This window comes from Varanus komodoensis, unplaced genomic scaffold (genome assembly GCF_004798865.1).
Source record: "Varanus komodoensis strain SLA01 unplaced genomic scaffold, ASM479886v1 scaffold88, whole genome shotgun sequence".
In the NCBI taxonomy this organism is placed as follows: domain Eukaryota; kingdom Metazoa; phylum Chordata; class Lepidosauria; order Squamata; family Varanidae; genus Varanus; species Varanus komodoensis.
In genome coordinates, this window is record NW_025336576.1 from 385,707 (window position 1) to 408,769 (window position 23,063).

Below are 23,063 nucleotides of genomic sequence, written 5' to 3' on the forward strand. Positions count from 1 at the left end.
TTGGGTGTGTCACTATCAACCTGGCCAGGACCAAATCAAAATAGGTGGCCGGTGGAAAGTTTTACCTGCTCCTCTCTCTTACCAGGTGGTCCGCTTCTTCCCCATCCCTATAGGCTGAACCTACAGCTTCGGGATGCCACCCCAGGCCTCTTGCAGACTTAGCTGTAGATAAACTGCTCTATGAATTTCTCCACTTTCTCTCGGTTCTCTGGATCAGTGAACTCCTCCGAGAGGTGGAGCATGGGCTCCACCGGCACCACGTCTTCCCACAGCACCTGGAACAGAAATTGAGACGTCGGAGAAATCTGGCCACCCCCTCCCACTAATGCAGGAGTTGCCCGCTTCTAGGCCCACAGTTCCCATCAGCCCTGGCCAGCACAGCCAATTCGGAGCGAGGGGTCGCGGGAGGGTCCCAGCCTGCCTGCACCAGCCATGGAGGGAGGCCATGGCTCCCTGTGGGAGCAACGCTTGGCACATGCCGGCCAATGCAGGAAGCCCTCGGCTCCGTCACGTTATGTGCCGTGACGAGAGGAAGAGGTGCAAGCACTCTGCTCCCAAGCACCAAGTGCCTGGAATGCAGTGCAGAATCAGCCGGGGACGCCAGGGCACGTCCCGAGCGATGCACAGAAACTGGGCCGACTGTGGCAGGCACCTTCCTTGCTGGTGCACGCAATGAGCCGGGCACCTGATAAAAGTGCCACAGGAGCGGAGGGGGGCGTAACGGGCCCAGGTGGACACGCAAGCACAGCGGGAAGACCCCTTCCGCTGGGCCCCGTAGGTGCAAGGCTGGGACAGATGGCCTGGGTAGGACAGAGCTAGTGCGCGGTCTGTAGCAGCGACCCGCAGCTTGAATGGCTGGCGCCGGGAGAGGGTCCAGGCGAGCGGGCAGCCAGTGGCAGAGCCGGGGGTTCGGCCTCTACTCGGCTCGAACGCTGGCCCTCCGCCCACCAGCAAAGCTTCCCTCTGTCGTTAACCATCCTGCAGGGCTAAATCGCCGCTGGGCTTTTAAACTGGGGAAACACAGCCGCCCCACCCCGCCCCGCCCCAGGGCAGTGCCCCAAATCGGAAGGGCCTCCCCGCTGTGCTGGAGGGCCGGCCCAGGGAGGCGCCCCCCAGGGACCGGGTGGTGTGGGTGGAACTTGGGCACGGGCCTCCGAGCCCCCTCCTTAGCAAGGTGTTGCCAGCTGGGCTCTGGCCTCAACAGGGACTAGCCATGCCGTTTTCCACAAGCAAGAGGGCAGGGAGATGGATCTTTTCTACCAAGCACAGGGACAAGGAGGCCGAGGTGCCCAGAATGGCCACTGGGCCACGAATGTGACAGGCAGGAAACCGCTGAAGCCGCTGCACCAGGCTCGCCACCTGGATCGGGCCTCCAGGCTTGCAGTCCGGGTTTTCTGGAAGCCATTCCCCAGTGGCATCCCATCACTGGGATTAGGCAAGCCGGCGCCCTCCAGGCGCTTTGAGCTATGGCTTGCAGTTTCTTCCAGCGCCTGCCAGGCCCCCCGCTCTAAACTGGCATGAGGAGGGGGGCTCAGACGTTGCCAACAAGCGCCAGGGGACAGACGAGGCAGGCCACTCACCCCCAGGTCCTTGTAGATCCGGACGGCAACGGAAGCCAGGGCCCGACCGGCGCATTCTGAAAAAGCAGCAGCGGGCGGTTCAGGCGGGGGGTGGGCTTGAGGCTCAGCCTGGCACTCTCTGGCTTTGCCAGCGAATCTGCCAAAATGTGAAGCCCTGGGGGCAACGCTCGCATGTGAAGAGGGAGCCCCTTGTGCAACCCCAGGGCACCAAGCGACCCGCACACCAGCCGAGTGCACCACCCCAAAAATTCCAGGTGGGAGCTGCTGTAGCCTAAGCGATGCAGTTCCAGAAGCCGTGGAGACCCCAGTTCGAATCTTACTCCTGCCATAAACACACAATGTATGTATATTTCTGGCAACCGCAGGGGCTCCCCTGCTTCAGTCTCTCATCTGCAATTTTGGGATAACAATTCAAGCCTTCAGAGATTAGAATACATGATCTGAAAAGTACTTCGAACATGCAAAGCATGCTGGGTAAATGCTATGTATTACTGCATTTTAATCGCTATGTTTTAAGGAGGATGTAAAAGAAAATGAGAGCGTTCAGCAAGGAATCGAGGAGCACTTAAGAACCGTGCTGGGAGAAAGAAAAGTTGAAGGAACTGGGAGAGGTTTATTCTGAGGGAACAGCTGTTTAGAGGGGACGTGCATGAGAGCAGCCTTTGACCAGAAAACTCAGCCTTAACACTGCCATTGCCTTCGGCATGAGAACATGCGGCTTTTGAACTAAGTGTTCAGGCAGCAGAGCATACACTGTCTTTACTGAACCGCCCCTGCCGCCCGCCTGTGACCATGAATGCTGCCCACCGCTAAGCTCGGGCTGCAAGTGGCTCAGGCCGTCTTGCGCCGGCAACACAGAGGGCTTTGGAGAGAGGGCTTGCCCAAAGGGGGCCTGGAAGCCGAGGATCGGCGAGGTACCCGAGGATGATCTCTTCGGGGTTCCCCGGCCCCGCCCCCGGCAGGGTGGGCTCAGGGTGGCTGGGGAAAGGAAGTTTGGCCCACCTCCCTTGGAATCCAGCAGTGCGGGCAAGGGGGGGCACTCTCGCTTCCTTTCTGCCAGAGCCCCAGTCCAGCTGCTCCTCCTCGCAGAGGCTGCTAGCCCTTTTTAAAAGGCGCTTGCGAAGTGCATCCATGCCCTTGGCATCACAGCTCATTTGGCTGCAAGACCACGGAGCCACCGTTCTCCGGGTTTCCAAGCTGAAGCCCGGCTGCTGCAACTGTGCAGACTTGCCTGTGAACATCTCTCTCGCATGTGGTTTTCCTGTATTTTCCAGCCATACCCAGAGGCCTCTGAGCAACGGCGGTTCGTTTCGCAAAAGGCGCCAGCATCGCAGAGGGAAGAATCGAACCGGGGATTCCTGAGCGCCAGCCAGCTCGGCTGCCCCAGCCCGGCTCCTCCACCGGCCCCGCTCCTGGATGCCACTGGGCCTGGGGACTCACCGAACGAATCGTCCTCGGCTGCCCGCCTCAGCAGGAACTGGTGCAGCTTCTCCAGGTACTGGGACTCTGTGGAAAGGTTAGGGTTCAGCGCCTGAGCCCCAGACACATGCGGGCTTCGCCCAGTGATCACAATCCTAGATTCTAGGATCACGGTGGGCACGGGGGGCTTCCGCGTCCGCCTCAAACGCTCCCCCATCCCAGCAGCCTGGACCCAAGCGGATTCTGGGGGGCACTGGCCCCTCACGGGCCGGCCGTATCCCATCAGACTCTCAGAGCCCACTTCCCCGCAAAATCTGCTCCCCCCAGCCTGCCAAATTGCTGCTTGGGTGGGCCAGGTGGGGCTGATCTTGCCGGGACAGGGGGATTCCCAGGCAGAGTAGGGTGTTCGCCAGCCCCCGAAGGGCCAGCAGTTCTGCTGCCACGGGAGGCGCATGGGAAGAGGCGTCCTCCAGCGAAGGCCCCCCGGCAACCCGGCCTTGACCGAGAGCAAGCCTTCTCCAAATGCTGGAAGCACCTTCCAGACGCTCCTAAGGATACTGCCTCACAAGCGAGGGGCTCCAGCCAGGCGGCCTACCTGGTTGCGGGCGCTCCAGGTCCCCCAGGAAGTCGGCAGCTCTGCCCAAGGCCTTCAGCAAAGGGGACAGGAGGCAGCAAAGGAACGCAAAGAGTTTGCCATAATTTTCCAGCTGGCTGATCTAGGGCAGGAGGGGAGAATGGGCCGGGGTCACAAGGAGAAAACGCCTGCGGTCCACCCGGGAGCAGCTCAGGAGAGAAACAAGGGAGAGAGAGAGCGAGCAGAGCTCTTGCAAAGGCTGCGGTCGTGGCAGGCAACCGACAGCCAAGTCAGGTGCTACCGTTTTGCGGCCATTTAATTATCCTGTTATTTTCTATGGAAAGCCAGTGTGGGACAAGGGTCGAGCGTTGGGCTGGGGACCTGGGAGAGGCCTGTTCGGCCCCCGCTCAGCCACGAAGGGGGGCTGCCACCCAGGACTGCTGTGGAGCAATGCGGAGAGGAGGCACACTCGCAACGGGACACGCACGAGCTATCTGCACAATCCCGGCCTTAGGAAGGCAACTGCCCTGGTTTTGCAGGAGGTGCTGTGGCTGCCTCTCCAAGAGGCTCCAGCCCTGGAGCCCCCAGGAGATGGCAGTGTCCACCCAAAATGTGCTGTGGGGGAGACAAAGGGGCTGGCAAGGCGGCAAAAAACAGCGGGGGCGGGGAGCAGCGGAGGGGTGGCCTCCCCCCCCCCCCCCGCAGCCACTTAATTGCAGGGAACTGTGCTGAGCAGCAGCCCACACAGCTGACATTTTGAGAGGCAGGTTGTGAACTCAGGATGTGTCATGTGGGTGCCTGGAAAAACAAAAGGAGGAGGCATTTATATGGTAATTTGATGTTCCCTTTTGCAAGGGGGATGAGGAAGGAGGGCAGGCGCCACGCCGAAACTTCCTTCCCACGTGAAGACAGACTTGGGGGGAGATGGGGGTGCTGCAGGGGAGCAAAGAGCTCACGTTCCCCGCCCTGCCAGGCCCTAGGGGTGCTGTGCACCAGCAGCCATGCTGGCTGGGGGGGGAGGGGGCTCCCTCTCCTCCTCCCCCCGGGTGCACACCAGCCGTCCCTCTGCAGCCTTGGAAAAAGCAGGCCAATTTCTCGGCACCGTTTCGGGAGACAGCTGCCTCTGGGCTCCCCTTTGCAGCCTCCTTCACTTTAGAGCTTCTGGACGCCTCCTTCCGGGTGTCAAACACCGAGGAGGAGCACAGGGCTCCCGAGATTTTAAGAGCGGCGCAGCAGAGGGGAAAGGCCGCTTCCGCAGGCTGGTGGGAAGAGGGCGCGAGGGGCCCTGCTCCCCTTCTGGCTGGTTTCTCCCTTGGTCTCCATTTTGTAAAGTGACCGTGGTAACAAAACCAGCAAGAGTAATGGCACCGGCTGCTCGAGTATGATTGACCACATAGCTGGGGGATGCGCAGGCCATGCCGCAGCACCGTTGGCTGGGAGTGCAGAAATAGCCCCCTTGGCCTTGGACAACCGGAGCCGGTGCACACATCCCGGTCGGGGTTCCAACATCTCAGCTCGCTCAAAAGCAAAACTTTAAAACAATTGCTTCTTTAGTCCCTTCCTGCAAAGCAGCAGCACCCCCTCCAAGCAAGACTGGAAACAAATTCCGGCAAACTGAGGGAATAAGCACCTTCCTTCAGTCCAGCAGTGTCAGAAAGTGAGCGCCTGCTGGTTTCTGGGCAGGGGCAAGGAGTCCTTTTGTGGTGGAGTAGCCTTGGGCAACCTTTCTCCCCGCTGGCCCTCGGGACGGTTCTCCCTTCCCCAAGCGCCTCCCAACAGCCCTCGGGATCCGGCGCTTCTCACGAAGTCAGGTCCCAATACTCTCTGCTTCCATTTTCACTTTGCCCCCTAAAAGTCACTAATGTCTAGTCCATGGGTCCCCAAAATATGGCCCGCGGGACGGATCTGGCGCAGGCGGGGAGATGGCAGCTCACTCACTCGGAGATGGTTTTGGCCTCGCTGGGAGATCTCCGAGCGAGCGAGTGAGCGAGCGAGCCACCGCTGCGCACACCCAGCGGCACCGCAACGGCCACTGCAGCCTTTCAACTGGCCCCCGTTGAAAAAGCGTGAGGGCCGCTGGTCTAGTCCTTGCAGGTGCAAAGATGGTCATGGGAGCAGACAGGCAAGCGCACCAAGGCTTCCAGGGTCAGTGATTCAAGACCCCACCCCTGCCGTGAGCTGTGTGAGCGTCTGCATCATGCCGAATTATGCCCTGCTTCCATTTTTATGAGCAAGATGAGCAGGAGGATTTTGAAGCACGTGCTGTGCCTGGTTTTGGATGCCCCCAAGGGAGGGCAGGCGGCCTTTGGCTCAGTGAGGGGAAGAGCAGCGTGTCCCCGTGGGATGAGCCCTCCCCAAAAGTGACGTGTTCGGAAGGGCCTCCCCTACTTTGAAGCAGCGCCTTTCAGCCTCGTCGCCACAGTCACTGTCACTGTCGCCGAAGTCGTCCGATGCCTTCCAGAGCAGCTTCTCCGTGAAGCGCTTCTGGGCCGCGTCGCATGCCGAGCGGTCGCTGGGCACCTGCGTGTGGGAGGGAAGACGAGACGCTGGGCGCGCGACTGGCAAGCGGCCGGAGCCTCTTCCACGGCCACGAGGCTGCAAAGCTCACTCCAAGTGTGCACAGGCAGCTTCACCCTCATAGGCCCCTGAGGTTTGCACTTCAGCTCCCATGAGCCCCAGCCAGCATTGGCAAGGGTTAGCGATGGCAGGAACTGTAGTTCAGACTACCTGGAATGCACCAGGCAGCGGAAGGCCACTGAGAGAGCTGCCAGGGGCCCAAAGCAAGCACCCCCATAAGGGGCAGCCCACCGTCTCTCTGTGTGACTTCCGGCATGTGAGTGGCCGCTGTCCGGAGAATCTGCGGCATCTCTCTCCTTGCAGGCCGTGATCCTTCAGCCCTTCCACTGCGTGTCTACCAAGGTCCCAGAGGAGCTGCTTCTCGCAACTCTGCCTGAGTCACTGCTATTAACAGAGGAGGCAGGCACAGAGCAGAAACCCTGGGCAGACTCCCTTGCGAGCATGGAACGCTGTTCACACATATTCTAAAAATAAACGTTTTTGGCTACAAGCGTGAAACGTGCCTCCCGTTTCAATTCCGCCGTGTGAGGACTGTGCTTCAACTCTCCGCAGCCTGGGAAATCCAGGCCCAGCACAAATCCAGCCGCCTCCACACAGTCTGTTCGTGCCGCCAGGCTGCGCTGACGCCGCGCTCTACGCTGGCTTCCTCTCTCGCCCTCGCTTACCTCTTCTGCCACCAGCACCCCACACTGGATCAGCTTGTCCACCACAACCTGGCAGTAGGAATACACCGACTGACACGGCTGGAAAGAAGCAGAGGCAAAATGGAAAGGGCTGCACCTTCCAGGCCAGCACAGGGCTGCGGGGAAGCGCATGCGCACCTGGCGGCTGAATCGGCCCCTCTCACCTTCTCCTTCCCCACCACCTCCCCCATTTTCTGCGCTGCCTCCAGCAGCTGGCCCGGTCCTGGTCGCTTCTTCGCAAAGGTGCCACCATGACAGGGTGGGAGGGCTCTACACCCACGGAGGTGGAAGTGGCAGAACCTCAGCGCCTGGGAGGGGGGCTAATCCCTAGAGAAGCTGCACCAGCCTCTCCCAGGTCTCTTCAGCACCACCGTTTGGGCTTCCAGAAAAAGGCTGCTGGGGATGCCACGCTTTGTACACTGAAGGTTTCCCTGGGGCGGCGTGGCATTGGAGGGGTGCTGCTGCTCAAGTTAAGGTGCATGGGACGCAGCCTATTCCCCCCTCACCCCCCCCTGGTCAAGCTGCCCCCTAACACTGGCTCCGTGCTGGACTCCCCACAAGGCCACAGTTTGCCTCAGTGGCTCACGCTGCCAACTTGTGTTCCGTGGCTTGGCAAGTGCCCTCTACCAACCCAGAGTTGCGCTTGAAAGGCTCTCAGTCCCAGCTTCCCGTACTGTTATTCAAGGTGTCGAACGACGGCATTAAAATGATTGAGCACACTCAAAGGATAATTAGGAGCAGATAAAAGCAGCCGCAACAGCAGGTGAGGTGAGTTCAAAGGCAAGGAACGTGCATCACAGGTGCAAACAAGGTGCTCTGAAGGCGAGTTACCTGCCCAAACGGCAGCCTCCTGTTTTTCCAACATCCCATCATCTGGGAGGATGCATGGGGGGGTCTCTTGGCAGAATCTGGAAATGGCTACAGAAAAGGCCCTCTCCTGCTTCCCGAACAAACTGCGCTCAGAGGATGCAAGTGGGGAAGACCGTCTGTGGATCAGATCTTCATGGATCAGCTGGTCGGGGGAGGGGGGGCTCCGTTATGCCTCCTGATCCCAAGCGGCTCCGGGCGTGCTTGTTTGGGCCTGAGAGGCGGGCGGCTGACCCGGCTTTTCCAGCCTGGGAATATCACGCTTTCAAAATCACTGTCCGGGGGAGAAAGATGAGCCAAAGGGGCTTCTTTACCTGGCACAGGAGGAAATCTTTGGGCAGCAGCTGAACCAGCAGAAGGATCTTGCTGTGAAGTTCCTGCTGGACCACGACGACATCTCTAAGCTGCTCGGGGCTTCCCAGGAAGGGCAGCAGCTCCACCAGGAGGGCATTAACCGCACAGGCTGCCAAAACACCGGGAAAGCTTTTCAGCGTGTGTTCTGCTCTTGCCCTGGCCTGTTTTTCCACAGCGTTTGCATCTGGGCGCTCTCCTTGCAGGGAATGGCTGAGTGTGTGGCTTGTGCGAAATCAAAACCCTCTTCTGCAAAGCACCTGTTTGCTCCTTCTACAGATCTCCAAGAAAAGCATTCTGAATACAGTTCTGGGCAAAATATTAATAATTTTCGTACCATCCAGTAACTGAAGCTTTCTGGGCAATGAGCACCAGCCACTCAAGACAATGTAGAATTAGAACAACACTTGCACACAAAGTGTCCTTAAAAATACATTTTAGCAGCAAACAAGTAAGACTAGTCCATACTGCTGGGCCTGCTCAAAAAGGCACCTGGGAAGGCCCCCAACCTCCTGCTCCCTGTGCCATTCGGAGCTGCTTAATGCCCAGGAAAACACAACCGTGTTCACCCATACATTGGCCTTGAGAGAAGCCAGCACCCATGGCTTCCCACCATAAATTAGGGGCGAAGCTGAGGGGTGGGGACTTGCTCAGGTGTGAACCAAATTCTTCGGTATGCAGATTTTTCTCTTAACCTTCCTGCTTCAGGACTGTGCCAGGACTGGGGCCTCTCTTTCATCCCTCAGGAAGGGCTGACATGGAGTTCACACTCATATTCCAACACTGCCCTGTGGATTGTTGCTGAAACATGGGTTCTGAGGTCATTTGAATCCAGCAAAGTAACAAACTTGAGGAACAACCCACAGTTAATTACACAGCAACAAACCTTAGATTCCCTTGATGTTAACAAGCCACAGTTTACATTGTGCTTAACAAGTCATGGTTTGTTAGAGCAGCTGCTTTCAGACAACACAGTACCTTAGTTTCAACAATCCATGGCTTATCGAAAACCCACACTCAGCTCTTGACTGTGGGCCACCATCTGGCCTGAATTCAGCCTCTGGGTGTTTTGATGCCATTTCTGCTCCTCTAAACATGCAAGCTCCTATTGCGGAGAATGGCCTGGCCCTCCGAGAGCCCAGGACCCTCTAAACTCACCCCCCACCGCTTCTGGGAGGAAAACTGGCAGGAGGGCAGCGCTGTGCCGGCTCAGCTCCGTCACGGCAGCCTCGGTCCTCTTGGGGGCCACCAGGACGTCCCCCAGCGAAAGGCGGTGCAGGCGCAGGCAGGGCTGCAAGAGGAGAAGCGTGTGCTGCACCACATCCCACACGCGCCCGGAGAAGCCCACATCGAAGCTGCGCAGCAGAACCTCCTCCGTGAGCCAGGCGAAGTCCTGCATCAGGCGGGAAAGGAAGACTCCCTGGGTGGAGAGAAAGGGGGAAATAATGGCAGACCGTGACTCATACGTATGGCAGAAAGTCTCCGAGAACCGAGTGCTGGGGCTGGCCTGAGAAAGTGTGGGTCCATATTTTGGGGCGAGATGCCACGCCTCTGCAACCTAAGTGCACACATCAGAAAGGAGACCCAGCGATGGAGTCACCAACTCCATCCGACTTCCCGGACGGGTCTGGACACCAGGAGCTGCGAGCAGAGCAGGTACCCACAGCCTGAAGTGCCCGGGGGAAGGGGGCCGGCCACAGGATGCTTGCAGGATGCCACTTCTCCAGGTAGACGCGGGACCAGGACCAAGCCCTGGCTCCCTCCCCACCTTCTCCTTCTTACCTCCTGATGTTTATGCAGCAGAAGGGCAGACATGATGGGCACAGCCGTGATGGCAGAGCAGGAGACGCCAGCTAGGAAGGGGGACACAGAGGCAGAGAGAGGGAGCAATGAAACCTGGGGTGAACGGGTCCTGTTTGCAACCCCACGGTCTCCTGGCTCTTCCTGGCTTCCAGGCACATGGGCTGGATGGTGCCTTGAGGGCCAGGATGCCGAAAATGACAGCCAAAGAAAAAAGACATTCATACCCAATGGCCAGCAAATAGCCCTGAATCTGGACTGCAACAGTATAAAAAAGGAAGAGCCCCGTTTTCTGCAAAAGGCAGTTTTCTGCCTGTAAAAAATTATATGACGGAAATGAAAACTGGGCGGCGGGGAGACTGTGTATGGATTAACTGACAGTGAATATCAGAGATTCTTTCCATGGCATAAATATGAAAATTAACCACATTTGCATAAACCAATTTGCAAAAGGTAATCGGCATATTTTAACTGTTTTTCATCATTCCTCTTATTTAGCCGTGATCCTCAGAAAACTGAAACTAGCAGCCCAGGCCTCTGCCTGAGTCACCTACATGCTCAGAGAAACATCACGCATAAAGCAGGTAAAATACCCTTGGATCTTAGCTGAATTAAGTAATTAATGTTTTGCAGGCAAGAACAAGGAGGCGGGGGAATTTACATTCTGCAACTGAAGTTTTAATCAACTGTGACCCTTCAGAGCAGTTTCCCTTAATTGCTTAGGGTAATAAAGGCCGCATGCCGCAATCCTATTCCAATTTTCAGGAAGCAGGTCCTGCTGACCTCTGAGAGACAGGCGTCTGCGTACAGCGGTGTAAGCCAACAGCCGAGACTAACCGGCTGGGCCAGGGAAAGCGGGTGGATGTCCCTTAGCCCTGCAACAAGGAAACTGCCCCGTGCTGTTGCCAGACAAGAGGCTCCTGGTGCCACCACTTGCAAGACACTGCGCAGATATCCATCTTTTGGGAACAGAGAAAACGTTCCTGCTTCTTTCTCAAAGTACAATCCAAAGTGACACCACCAGAACCAAAGGAAACCCTCTAGGCTGCAGCTGGGAAGCTCCAGGGAAAATCCCAAGTGCAGATTTTCCTCAACTGGGACCTTTCCCAGCACAGCCACCTGCAGGGCTTGGCTGGGACACTGCGAACTGAGTCCCGGGAACGGTGCTAGGGACCCAAAAGACCCGGGGAGAAGCACATGTGGGTCAAAGGGGGAGCCAGTGCAAGAAAGGCCCAGGGCACCTACACTTCCAGGGACAGTGTGGGGGGCAGGCCCACCACCGCCCAGAAACCTGGGCTCCAGCCTGGCTGGACCTGGGACCAGCTGGATTGTATGACAAAGTGAAAATGAAGCCGCGCACCGGGCACAGATGAAAACCGAGCGCTGCAGGGGCCCCGGCTGGCCGAGGGGACTTGAAAGGGCTCCCTCCTCTTCTGGAAAGCGCATGGCTCAGAAGCTGGGCCTTTCACTGCCCGCTAATTGTCCACGCGGCGTGTCGCCTGGGCTTCCTCCACCCTTGTGTCCAAATGGCGGCCTGTGGGGAGCATCTGGGGGGGGGGGGGGGGGCTTCAAAGGATCTGGGCAAACGTCAAAGGGAGATCAGTGACGGAGGCTTCGGGTGGCTCCTCGCATTTAGCAAAGAGCAGAGCAGACGATGAGGCGAACGCTCCCTGTGGAAAGGGGAAATGCAAAGGGAGAGAGCCGAGGCAGGTGCGCCCACCATTGGCCTTGAAAAAACACAGGAGGTGCCTCAGGAAAGCAGGCGCTTCCCAGGCACAAGTCTCTTCTTTCTGGATTACGGGGGGTGGGGGTGGGTGGGAGAAATGCTTGTGAACATTTCCAGAAAGTCACGCAGCCAGTGCATTAACGTAGACAGAGCGGTTCAGGCATTATCCTAAAATAACCGATAATTGGAAACTTACATCTACACTTGGAGAGAACAGCAATAAACCAAAAAACACACCTTGACACGTGAGCCTCGTCGTTTATGTAACCGGGAGGCTGTGGCTGCAGCCTGAGCAGCCCAGCATGATTCAGCCCTCGGCAGAACCTCCCTGCTCAAGTTGCAGACAGAAGGAAACAATCCACGAGGCGGGAAGTGGCATGCGTCGGTTTGCCACGGCAAACGTCCCTCCCGGTTCCAGGGAATGTGGGAAGCCCCTCGCCCTCCTTGGGAGGCAGCCGGGGAGCATCGTGTTGCCCTGCTGTGTCGCTCGCTGCTCCGCCAGGTGAGCCTCGCCCTGCACCTGAGCAACCGACCACGATCCTGCACCGCGCTTGGGTGCACACAAAACAGCTCCGCAGCTCCATGTAGCCCAGAGACAGAGTGGCAACGCAGGGCCCGGCCGCCTCCGAGACCAGCCCAAATCCATAAGCACGTTACTTATTTTGGAGGGAGGCTGTCCTGAGTACCGCAGGCCTCTGACTTCTTTCCGCCTCGCCAAACACCCAGAACGTGGGCACCCCGTCTAAGAGGGGCCTCCTGCGGCTGCTTTTTGCTTAGCACCTGAGCACTCTGCGCAGCCGCTGCTGGTTCTCAGCCATCCCGATGTGGGAGCAAATGGCCCACGGGTGCGTGTCTGTCTGCGGCAAAGTCTGTGGCCCCGACAAAGCAGCGCGTCCTTCCCGGCGCCTCGGAGAGGCAGACAGGGACGCAGATGGCTTGTCAGGCAAAGAAGTGGCACATCCAGCCAGTCACGTGTGCCGAGAACGCCACGCACAAGCAGTCACAAAAACATGTCGAAACGGCTGCAGTCCCTGCCAGCTGCCGTCCACTCCCTCATTCCTGGTTTTCAGCCTGGGAAGGGCAATGATCAAATGGGATGGCTGGCGGTTTTCAAGCCATCAGCTCGGCCCTTACCTGGAAAGTGCACTTATTTATCCAAAAGTCAGCCAAAAGACCTGGAAGGCAAACTTCCATTGGTAAAAGCACTTTTTTCTAAGTGAACACTGGAGATCTGTTTCTCCCTCGGACCCAGACACAGGTGTTGCTTTTGTATTTTATATATTGTTTTCATGTCCTGTTTTCCAATGAGCTGAGGGCAGAGACCATGGCTGGACGCTCCTCTTTTATCCTCACAACAACCCTGCTAGGCAGATCAAACCGTCCAAGAGAGGGTGCTGGCCCAGGGCACTCAAGGGGCTTCACTGGGAAGAGAATTTGCATCTGGCCTCCCCAGTCCTAGCCCAGCTCTTGAACCCATCTCGCACCAGCCTCCCCCAGCCTGCAGACATCTGCTGGACAAGAGGCCCTTCTGCTCTTTCATAGCCGCATTTCTCACTGGGCCTCAGGCCGTCTCCTCTCCAAAAAGCTGAAGAGGCCGGGCGAAGGGAGAACGGAGTTCCTTACCGCTCAGAGAATGGAGGCTCAAGCTGTCCACCAGGCCTGGTTCCACGTCTGGCACGGCAGCACTTTGGAGGCCCAAGAACCACCGCTGCTCCAGCGCGTCACAATCCAGTGTGCTGGCAAACAAGTCAGAGAGATGAGGATGGAAGGGAGACACATTTTAAACCAACACTGCAAGGATAAAGGCAAAGTATTCCACTGGTGTTATTGATTTTACATTGGTTGCATTTTATTCTGCCCTTCTTCCAGCAAGTTTGGAGGCATATGTAGAACTCAGAAAGGTACACAAGCATCAGGCAGATTCACAAGCCACAAGCACTTTCCCATGCAAGATAGTCTGTTGCGTTATCTGAACCCGCTCATGGTCTTTCACCGTGGTGCGTTTGGCTTGTAGAAACCAAGATAAGAAAGGCTGGTTTGCTCTATGGTGCCTACACCTCACCATGGTTTCTCCTCTCATCCAATCTCAGCATCGTGGTTTCCACTGTCCTGGTAAGTGGCTACCACCAAGTGCCTGGGAAAGAGTGGCAGCTGCCCCAGCCGTCCAGCATGCAGTTAAATTTCAGAAATGGTGGATGATGGGATATGTGCCAGTACCAGGAGGACAAAAAACGCACTAGTGTAGAAAGCACTTGATTGTCTGTCAGGCACATCCAGGCAAAAAACCATGCTGGGGTATTTGCTGTGATGTGTGAACCCCGCATCACAACTCCCACCCCGATGAGGTTAGACCAAGCTACAAGATGGATTTTACCCTCTGGGTAGTCAGCTTTGCTAACCCATGGGAGAACCTTCCTTGCATTCTTAATTTTGCCTCTTAACTCCTGCAGAGCCAGGAGAAAGAGGACATCCTCCTGAAATTCAATAAGTAAGCTTGCCATCCAGATATTGGGCAGTATAGAAATTAAATCATTCCATCAGTCAATAAAATCCATACCAGCCTTCCCCAACTCTGGTCACCTTCAGAGGTGCTGAACTACAAATCCCAGAATCCCCCAGTCAACATCAAGGACACCTGCTCTACACAGAAGCATTCTGAGAATGCCTGAGAACAGTGGGCCACTGCCCTGTTTTATTGTGGACAAATGATGATATACGACTGGACAACTGACATGTCAAACCCAGTTATAACTGGTATTAAACACGCGCGACTTTGGCTGGCCGCAGTCTGAGATGAAGTCAGGAGTTTTTAATTGTGCTTGTTAAAAGGGTTCCAGGAGGCTGAAGCCGGGGTTCCGGACAGGCCGACAAAGGCTGTCATCAAAAGTTACTTCAGCTGGGCATCCTGGCATTCAAGAGATTTCCTTGTAGTTCTTCTCGCACAAGTTGCTTTTTTGAAGAAAGCCAACACTTTCCTGAGGTCACACATGGATTACAGGCATATTTGCAAAGAGACAATAGAGAACTCTGGGCAGTTCAGGATAGTCCTACGACAGTCCGACAATAATATGGGAGGACTCTCATCAGCAAAAAGCATGGTTTAGGCGCCTTGCTCAAGAACAAGCTTATTCTTTGCAAAATTTGTGTCCTTCGACTTTATTGTTTGTTGCTTGCAAGCTCTGGTAATGTAATTTCAACATATAACCTGGGAGATGACTCAGAGTATTAGCTTATGAGTATGATTTGACTGTGTCTCTTCCACAGGGAGAGAACCTCATGGCTGCAAAAAGGACACAGGTTCCCCACTTTCTTTCTCCTCTGCTCCACCATGATTCACACTATGCAAAAGATGATTGGGATTAAACGTCAGTATCTGGAGCAACCCATTCTCCCAAAGGAAAGCTCATTCAAGCAGCGGTAGGACTATCTGGCAAAGAAGATTTCCAGCACAGCAGGGGGCTCCAAAGGGAACAACCCGACCCCGATGGCTTTTTGTGTTTCCCAGGCAGTTTGCTTGGCTTTCTTTGGAACTGCTTATTCCCTTATATTACAGCTCCCCTTTCCAATCCAAGCAGGAAGGGCCTTGCTCTTGCCATTTCTTTGCCCTTGGGGGGGTACTTTATTCTCCTGCCCATGGAATTTTGCTGCGACTAGTGATGTGTTCGGAACCCAGTTTGGAGGCAAGGATCCGTCGAGTGTCTCGGCCCACCTAGCGCTGAGCATCTGCGTGACCTTCCAGCAGGAAGCAAGTCCGGGGTACCTGTCAGCCAGAAGCGGGCCAGCTGCATGCCAGCAGTGCAGGAAAAGTTCTGCGTACGCACATGTGACTTGTGAGCCATGCATAATTTGAGCAAGAATAACTTGGGACAAAGGGTGGGCCTGCCACCATTTGCAGGCTTGGTCCCAGCTTGCTTCCTGCCCAAGGCTGAGTGTAGGAAGGCAGGCATGTGAGTGGAAGAGAACCCAACTCCGGCCAGATCACTGCCTTTCTGTGTATGAGCTGGATCCTTCCAGGTGATCAGACCTGCAAGTCGGCTTCAGGGACCAGCAGGGGCCTCATGGGGCACGTGCAAAACTGTGGGTGGGGATTTTGGCACACCTGGATTAAAATCGGGAGGCATGAAAAACATTTCTGTGGGGACATCACCACCCAAGACAGCATTACCGTTTGCCGAGCACTTCTGGCAAGAGGACTTCCTCCAGGCGTTTTCTCGAGCAGCTTGGTCTGCAGAAGTTGCTTTCGCTGTACTCCTAGGGGGGAAGAACCAAGTTGGTTGAAGGGCACTTGTGCTCAGCAGCAGGGAGAAGGTGCTCTGCGGCCCCTTCTGTGTCTCAGCAACCGTTTGCCACCAAAGGTCATGGCAAGCCATGCACATGGCGGGCATGTCGTGAGCGGAGCCGGCTGGTGCCGGAGGTCAGACTTGATGGCCCGGGAGACCCCTTCTGACTCGCTCTGTTTCTGTGTTTCTATACCTCCCACCCCACTTTTTTGCCTTCTCTGGGCAAGGGACTGGCCCCCGGACCACCAAAGTTAGCACTGCTCCTCTGGAGAGATTGGGGGGTCAGCCACTGTCTAACAAGCCTCTTTTCTATTCCCACAATCCCGGGGCTGAATGTCGCCAGCCCACCAGGAATACCTGCAAGGAGAAGGGCTGAGCGAAATCCACACGGACACAGCCAAATCCTCGGCAAGCTGCTCTGAAGAGGGACAGCCAGGCCCAACCGCTCTGCGTGGTCTAGCAAAACACAACCAATGTTCAACAGGTCAAAAGCTGCCCAGAATATGGCGCCTTTCCTTGTCCACCCATGAAGCACAGGACGGCAATCCTCAGGTGGTGGCAAGGAGCAGACTTAAATGTTTCTTTTGTTAAAAACAGGAAAGAAAACCTGGCAGGTGCCAGCGCACGGAGTACCCATGCTAACGCCCACTCCAGGGCCCATCACTCTTGTGGTCCAGTGAAGAGACGGAAGGACAGGACAGCATGGGAGGAACCGGTTCTCCCCTTGGTTCCCCCGGAGCTGTGCGCTGAGCGGGGGCCCGGCTATGGGTCGGATGCTCAGCCCATGGGAAGATGGGTGGGAGGACCACTGCGAGCTGTGCGCAGCTGCCATGCGCAGCTGGGAGGCCTTGGATCTCCCGCATGCAGCACGCCCCCAACACGCAGCGACACAAGACCAGCCCCGTGCTTGACTCATGTAGGGCTAGCGCGCTGGGGCAGGCAATACTGGGCAGGGAACTTAGGAGATGTGGGTTTGAGTCCCCGCTCAGCCACTAAGCTCCCTGGGTGATTTTTGGCCAATCAAAGACTCTTGGCCTAACCTACCTCACAGGGTTGTTGTTGCAAGGATAAAAATGCCAGCCCACCTTGGGTTTCCTTTTGAGGGAGAACAAAGGCCGGGCAGCACCAACACGAATACTGAGCACAATTTCACTGATCTTTCAGTAGGGTTTATACTCTAATCTGTAATCCAGACAACAATTACAACATAATTTGGTATTAGGTACTGTGAGACCTCCCCTTTCTTTTCCATCTTGTAGGACTTTAAATCTAGTCCTTGCTCTTTTCCCATTCCAAATAAAAGTATCCAATTGCCTTGGTCATTCCTGAAGTTTTTCCTTTTATGAAAATTTGAAAGTTTGAAAATATGGAAGTTTTTCCCTGTATGAAAATTGGTACCTTCCAAACCAAAGACGTTAATTAGGGTAAAACAGTCATTTTTATAATAGAAATTCTTTCCAGCTAAGACACTTTTAATTTAGACAATCTCTGTAAAGCTTTTTGAATCTTCGTCCACATTATTTTGTAATTGTCTTGAAATACTGTATCATTATGTCCAGTCCTGTTCATTCCCAAGTACTTAACAAGGTTAGAAGGTATTTCACATCCTGACATTTTAAAAAGATCTTCCTCTTCTTGTTCCATTGCAAATTTTGATATAATTTTAGTAGTAATTCCACTTTCACCTCAGATTCATACATACTAAGGCACAGTGGAGCCCCTATTCAAGCAAAATGGCACACACCACGCAGAACGGAATCAGCAGGTGACAGTTGCTGAAATAAGAGCTTTAGGGGAACGGCCGAGAGGACCCCGCGGGGCTGAGCATGCCCAGAAGCTGGCTGCTGGAATGCGAAGGCAGGGTGACGAAAGAGGGCCGGGAGACAGGAAACCAGAGTGGGGAGCGGAGCGGGCAGGGTCGGCACGCTTCTGCAGCAGGAGCGCCTCACGCCGCCACGTTCTGCCGCAGGCCCAACGGTCACCCGCAAGATGCCCCCGTCCTACGCCGCAGCTGCTCTCACCACTTGCCCCCTGTAAATCAAGTCGGGGACTCTGTCGTAGGAGACTCCGAGGGGAACGACGGTGAGATCAGGAACGGCCCCTGCCTGGAAAGCGCCAACCACCAGGCTCAGCCACTCCCTGCCCGACGCGGAGAGCTGCCGCACGCCGGAGGAGGCCTCCTCCAAGAAGATCAGCAACGGCGCCTTGTTCCGAAGCAGCTCCTGGACATACTGTGGGGCAGAGAAGAGAGCCGGGTCACGCGGGCAGGGCCTCACTGGAGCCGAGTGGGGACCCCTCTCCCTGCGCAGAGGCCTGGTCCGGGGGGCCCGAGCGAAGGCAGGCAGCCGCCGCGTCTCCTCCAGGCCAACCCCACTTCAGCCGCCCCTCGTGGGCATCGAGAGGCTGATCAGACCGTCCGTGTCTTTACCATGCTCACAGGTACCAGGCAAAAACTGGGATCAAGAAACCCAAAGGGCCACAAAATGGCATCCGGGGGAACTCTGCCGTTTTCCTGGAAATTTAATTGTGCACCAGTGACCATGTGTATTTCACAACACCACAACCTCCCTTCCTTCTCAATCTTCCTGGGCCGGGGGGGAAAAAATCCCTGTTCCTGATTATGTGTCGTGCATGAAGCCCCGACAGAGGCAGTGACTCACGAGGAGGACTTGCACTTGACACCCAGTGCCCAAGAGTCAACCCCACAACCCAGCATAGGGGCAGATGTGCCAGCAGCTGCACCTCCCTCTGACTCTCAGCCCATAGAACAAACACCTGAACCCTCATCAAAGCCAAGGAGTCCTGAGAGAGAGAAAGCTGCAAGTTCTACTCGGAAGAGGCAGAGCAAACTGCTCCTTCCCCCTCTGACGCTGATCTTCCTGAGCCTGAAACAGAAGACACAGTGGGCGTGGTGGATTTCTCCAGAGCTGAGAATCACCGAATTCTTCGCAGATATGAACAGCAACATTATCTTTTAGGAGGGAAGAAAGGCGTGACTTGGAAGAGTAATCCCACATGGGGTAGTGGGCTCCAGGAGAGAAGCCATTAGAAGGTTAACATCTGCATAACATATCTATAGAGTTGTAAATCTTGCAGATAATTAGCATTAAAGGACTTTAGTTTTATTGCTCGTGAATGTGTGGATTGTTTACATACTGGGCTGCCCCCTTGACATTATGCCCCAAATAAGTAGAATCAAATTTGCTTATCAATGTTCGGCATGCACAAAGCGTCTAAGTGGAAGTCTCCCATGGGCTTGCAGAAAATGAACAGAAGTAGTGCTGGATTCACCATCTAGCCCCCTGCTAATCTCAGATTTCCCTTTTCCTCGTATTTTAAGGCCCTAAGCTTATTAAGAGTCACCTGCAACTAGGTGGGCAGCATCTGCTGAAATATCAGTAGTGAGGGAAGTGGCTGATTTCGATTTCCACTGGGCATCAGCACCCGTCACTGATCCTTCCATTTTTGCAAGACGAGCAAAGCTAGAAAAGATATACGCAGGGGAACACAAGCAATTCTGTAGGTTCCTTTCCAATTGGCATAATTTTCACAGGTTGCGGAGCCCAGCTTTTCTTGGTGCAGAAGTCGGAATGCCTGGACAGAGGATTTTAATTTCAGAGGGCATGGAGACCACAGAGAACCGTAATCCAATTTTAAGACATTGCTGACGAAAACGTCTTGCACAGAAATATGTATCCCCACCATCTAGGTGTTACCATCTAGGCCTATCAAAGGTGGGGAGAACACACTGCAGGTTCCAACAAAAGTTTGGGGAACAACCCGTGGCTCTTCTCTCCTCCTCCGGAGCCAAATAATCAGTCCATCCCCAGGGACAGGAGGTTCAGCAGCAGTTTTGGTTCCTTGAACTTTCCTTTCAAAGAGCAAGGTGAAGAAAACCCAGCTTTTTCATGGGGAAAGTAGGTGAGAAGACAACAAAACAGAAGTCAAAACAATAACAAACAGACTGCCAAGGAGTGACAGAGAGAAATGTTTGCCTCTCTCTCTTTGCGAGAACGCCTGAGTCGCTCAATCAACTGTCTGGCAGTGCAAGGCTTGCAAAGAAGAGGTGGGATTCACTGCAGATGTGGAGACCGCAATGGATGGATGACTCTACGCTAGTCCATTCGGCAAGAGAGTGAAACAGACCCTCCATGTTTGGGTGCAGGACACCTCCAATTCTTAGCTGCTTGGGGGTAGCCAGCAGGCGAGGGCGAGTGCCATCTTGATACCTTCTGAACACAAGTGCTGACCTCGATGGAATTTTGTCTGGCCACATATTTCAACTGACTTTGGAACAAAGCTTCGCAGCCCAGCAAATGGGGAAAACTCTCGATCCATAAAAATCAATGCCTTTCAGAGCCCAAGAAAGAGGGACACACAAACTGGGGGTGTCCACTGATACACAACAGAGACTGGTCCCCGTAATATTTGCGGGGCTCACCGGTTGGCCACCCTCGGGAGAAACCTGGCTGAGCAACGAAGCGGCCAGCGGTGGTGAGCAGCGATGTCTGTGCCTCTCCCAAGGCGTTCGGCAAGGAAGGGAATCCTCAGCACCATCTGCCGACACGCTTGTCATCTTCTGGCTGAAGCCACAAGTTGGCTCCCAATCAATTTGCCAGTCAAAGAAAATATCAGATCATAATTGTATACCTCCCGAAGAAAGCAGGCTCGACAAATGTCACTCATCACTTGGGGCACCAGCGAAATTGGGCGAGATACAGCTGATCTCTCTTTCCCTAGGAAGTTGGAGGCTGGGGCCTTTGAGCATCTCCAAAGAGGTGAGCAGTTGCCATTCTGTCTTCTCCTCTTTATTTATGACAGAGATAAAAAGACAGACGCAGTGGCGGGCAAGGACAGGAGGGCTACAGGTGAAAGAAGATGACCTCTGGGCCGCCTGTGGGATCCCGTGAATCAGGCAGGGTGAGTCTGCACGTCTAAATCTTCATCTTGTCCCCCCCAGCCCACCCCGGTTCGCTCACTCACACAGAGGAGTTCCAGAATGCAGATCTGCCATCTCATTTTGGCTCTAATGAAACATAATATGCAGATATGATATCATTTGTCTAGGCTGTGAGAAACAACAATCAGTCAGTCAGTTGAATACAAAGTAGGCTTCCATCGGGTGGGTGGGAAAAATAAGATGAATAAGACGTCTGATGTTCATGTTTTGGAAGAGAAGCTGTTTAATGATAGCACGTAGAAAAACTAGCAAAAGGAAGATGCTCGGCGTGCTAAGAGATCACGGTTCGGATCTGCTGGAAGAAGGTACAAGAGGAGCCCACGTCTGGCCGCTGGGAAAGCAAAAATCGGCAGGTTGACCTTGGGAGACCTCATTCTGCAAGGCACTCAGCATCTGACCCCATCTGCAATGCTGGGTATTTGTAAATCACTTGGTGGACCCGATCCAACCTGCATGCCTGCACGGACACTTGGGCAAGGTGCAGGCATGGCCTCCCCAGCTGCCGCATTTAAGCCAGGCCTTAACACCCGAAGCACACGGAAAGGAACCTGCAAAATTTTCCCCGTTCAAGTACACGCTCGACACACTCTGGCCCGTTCATGTGTGAAGCCAGCATGTCTGCAGCACAGAACGTGCTGGTGTGCCGGAGAAAGGGAACGCACCAGGCAGCCTTTGCGGGAAGCTCATTTCAACACGATGGCCCTGCGTGGGAAGCTGGCACGGGTCAGCGAGGGCTCCCTGCATCTGGCACAAAGCCAGTCTTCCGACGCTCCCTGGAGACAGGCAGGGAAGTTTGGAGGGAATCCCAGGAAAACAGAGGGGCGGGACGGCACTCCTGGCCTGCCTCTCTCCTTCTGCGGTCCCTGTCCCAGTGCCAGTGCCTCTCAAGCCCTGGGGGTAACTGGCTGCTAAGCGGGAGATAAGCAGAGATAAACGCCGCCTTTCTCTGCCTGTCTCCAGGGAAGCTACCAAAGCCTGCCTTCCAGAAATGTTGGCCTACAACTCCCATCATCCCTCTTTCCTCCCGATTCATTCCAAGGGGCAGCAAAGCAAACTTTCGGCAGCCCTCACATGTCCACACCCCAGAGCAACCCGAGTCTTCCCTCCACTCCATGAATACGAGGTTCGTCTCACCGCAGCCAGGACGGCTCTGGAGAGCGCTCCCTGCTCGTGCCCCGAGGGCAGCGCCCCGTCTTGCGGCAGGCACACCCCTCCCAAGCGAGTCAGCAGGGCCCTGCACGAACAGAAAGGACGGCCGTCAGCTCCTCATAAGCCCAGCAGGAGCTGTGTGTATCCTATCCTGCAAGACCCTTGAACACATCATGGGCAGATGAGTTGGTTGTGGGGACATAGGTCAGCAACCTTCAGATCTCAGATAGTTTTAAAAATCAGGACAACACATTTTTTCTAATTACAGAGCCCCTGGAAGTTTGAAGACGGTGACTAGTGAAAAATTGGAAGCTGAAAGAAAGGGCAGAGATCTCAGAGCTATCAGGGACGGGCGCCTTCGGTTGGTGTTCCACGTGGCACAGCAAAACAGGAAAGAACTGTGCAAAAATTTTAAAATGCACATTTAAGTTATTTGCAGACTGGTTTTGGGGTAGAGAAGTCAGGATCTCTTGGTTAGGTCTGTAAAAATTTTCCAATGGTATTGTTTTATTGGTTATTAGAATCAAGGGAGGGGGGTCACATCCCCCAATTTTTCCACCTGGAAAACCAAGTTCTGCAAGTTTATTGTGGGCAGAACCCATTATGGAAATTCTACAAATTATTACAATATTGTTATTTCAGCTAATAAATCTCACAAAATTTGATTTATTAGACACAAGCACTGCTCAGCATCAGCAGAAGCGGTAAAAGCTGTTCAAGACAGAGCCACCCACACGGATTGCAGAAGAGCAAGTGAAAAAAGAGAAGGAGAAGCTTCCATGAGGTTTCAAACTGCTGACAAATCGGAGAAGTGGGGAAAATATCAAAAGTGGGAAGAGCGTTGCTCAAATGTCAGCACCAGAATCTTTAACCAGCGTGATCTTATTTATCCTGACAGATACAAAGCTCCTCAGCTTAACATTTCTTTGCGCTCTGTCTCTGATGACCCTTGCAAGACTCCGAGGTCGGTCCCTGCACGACCCGAGCAACAACCTTGCAAAGCAAGACTATATTCGCCTCTTTTCTCCAAGGGAGAGCTACATCCCGAGTAAGAGAAAAGGGCTGAGCAAATGCCACTAGGACTGAACTTCTTGGCT

General features: G+C 54.8%; 1 protein-coding gene across 1 annotated transcript in view; it reads right to left on the reverse strand.

The window, feature by feature from the left end:
- Positions 1-158: 158 nt before the first annotated feature.
- Positions 159-23,063, reverse strand: part of GPAT2 (glycerol-3-phosphate acyltransferase 2, mitochondrial) — a 35,194-nt gene continuing 12,289 nt past the window's right edge. Inside the window, exons 7-20 of the mRNA XM_044417362.1 lie at positions 21,952-22,051; positions 17,879-18,088; positions 16,215-16,313; positions 15,743-15,828; positions 13,201-13,313; positions 9,834-9,904; positions 9,210-9,471; positions 8,015-8,163; positions 6,816-6,893; positions 5,962-6,093; positions 3,595-3,715; positions 3,021-3,086; positions 1,581-1,636; positions 159-275 (exon numbers count right to left, since the gene is read on the reverse strand). Coding sequence (XP_044273297.1) covers positions 159-275; positions 1,581-1,636; positions 3,021-3,086; positions 3,595-3,715; positions 5,962-6,093; positions 6,816-6,893; positions 8,015-8,163; positions 9,210-9,471; positions 9,834-9,904; positions 13,201-13,313; positions 15,743-15,828; positions 16,215-16,313; positions 17,879-18,088; positions 21,952-22,051 — 1,660 coding nt within the window. The remainder of the gene's footprint in view (positions 276-1,580; positions 1,637-3,020; positions 3,087-3,594; positions 3,716-5,961; positions 6,094-6,815; positions 6,894-8,014; positions 8,164-9,209; positions 9,472-9,833; positions 9,905-13,200; positions 13,314-15,742; positions 15,829-16,214; positions 16,314-17,878; positions 18,089-21,951; positions 22,052-23,063) is intronic.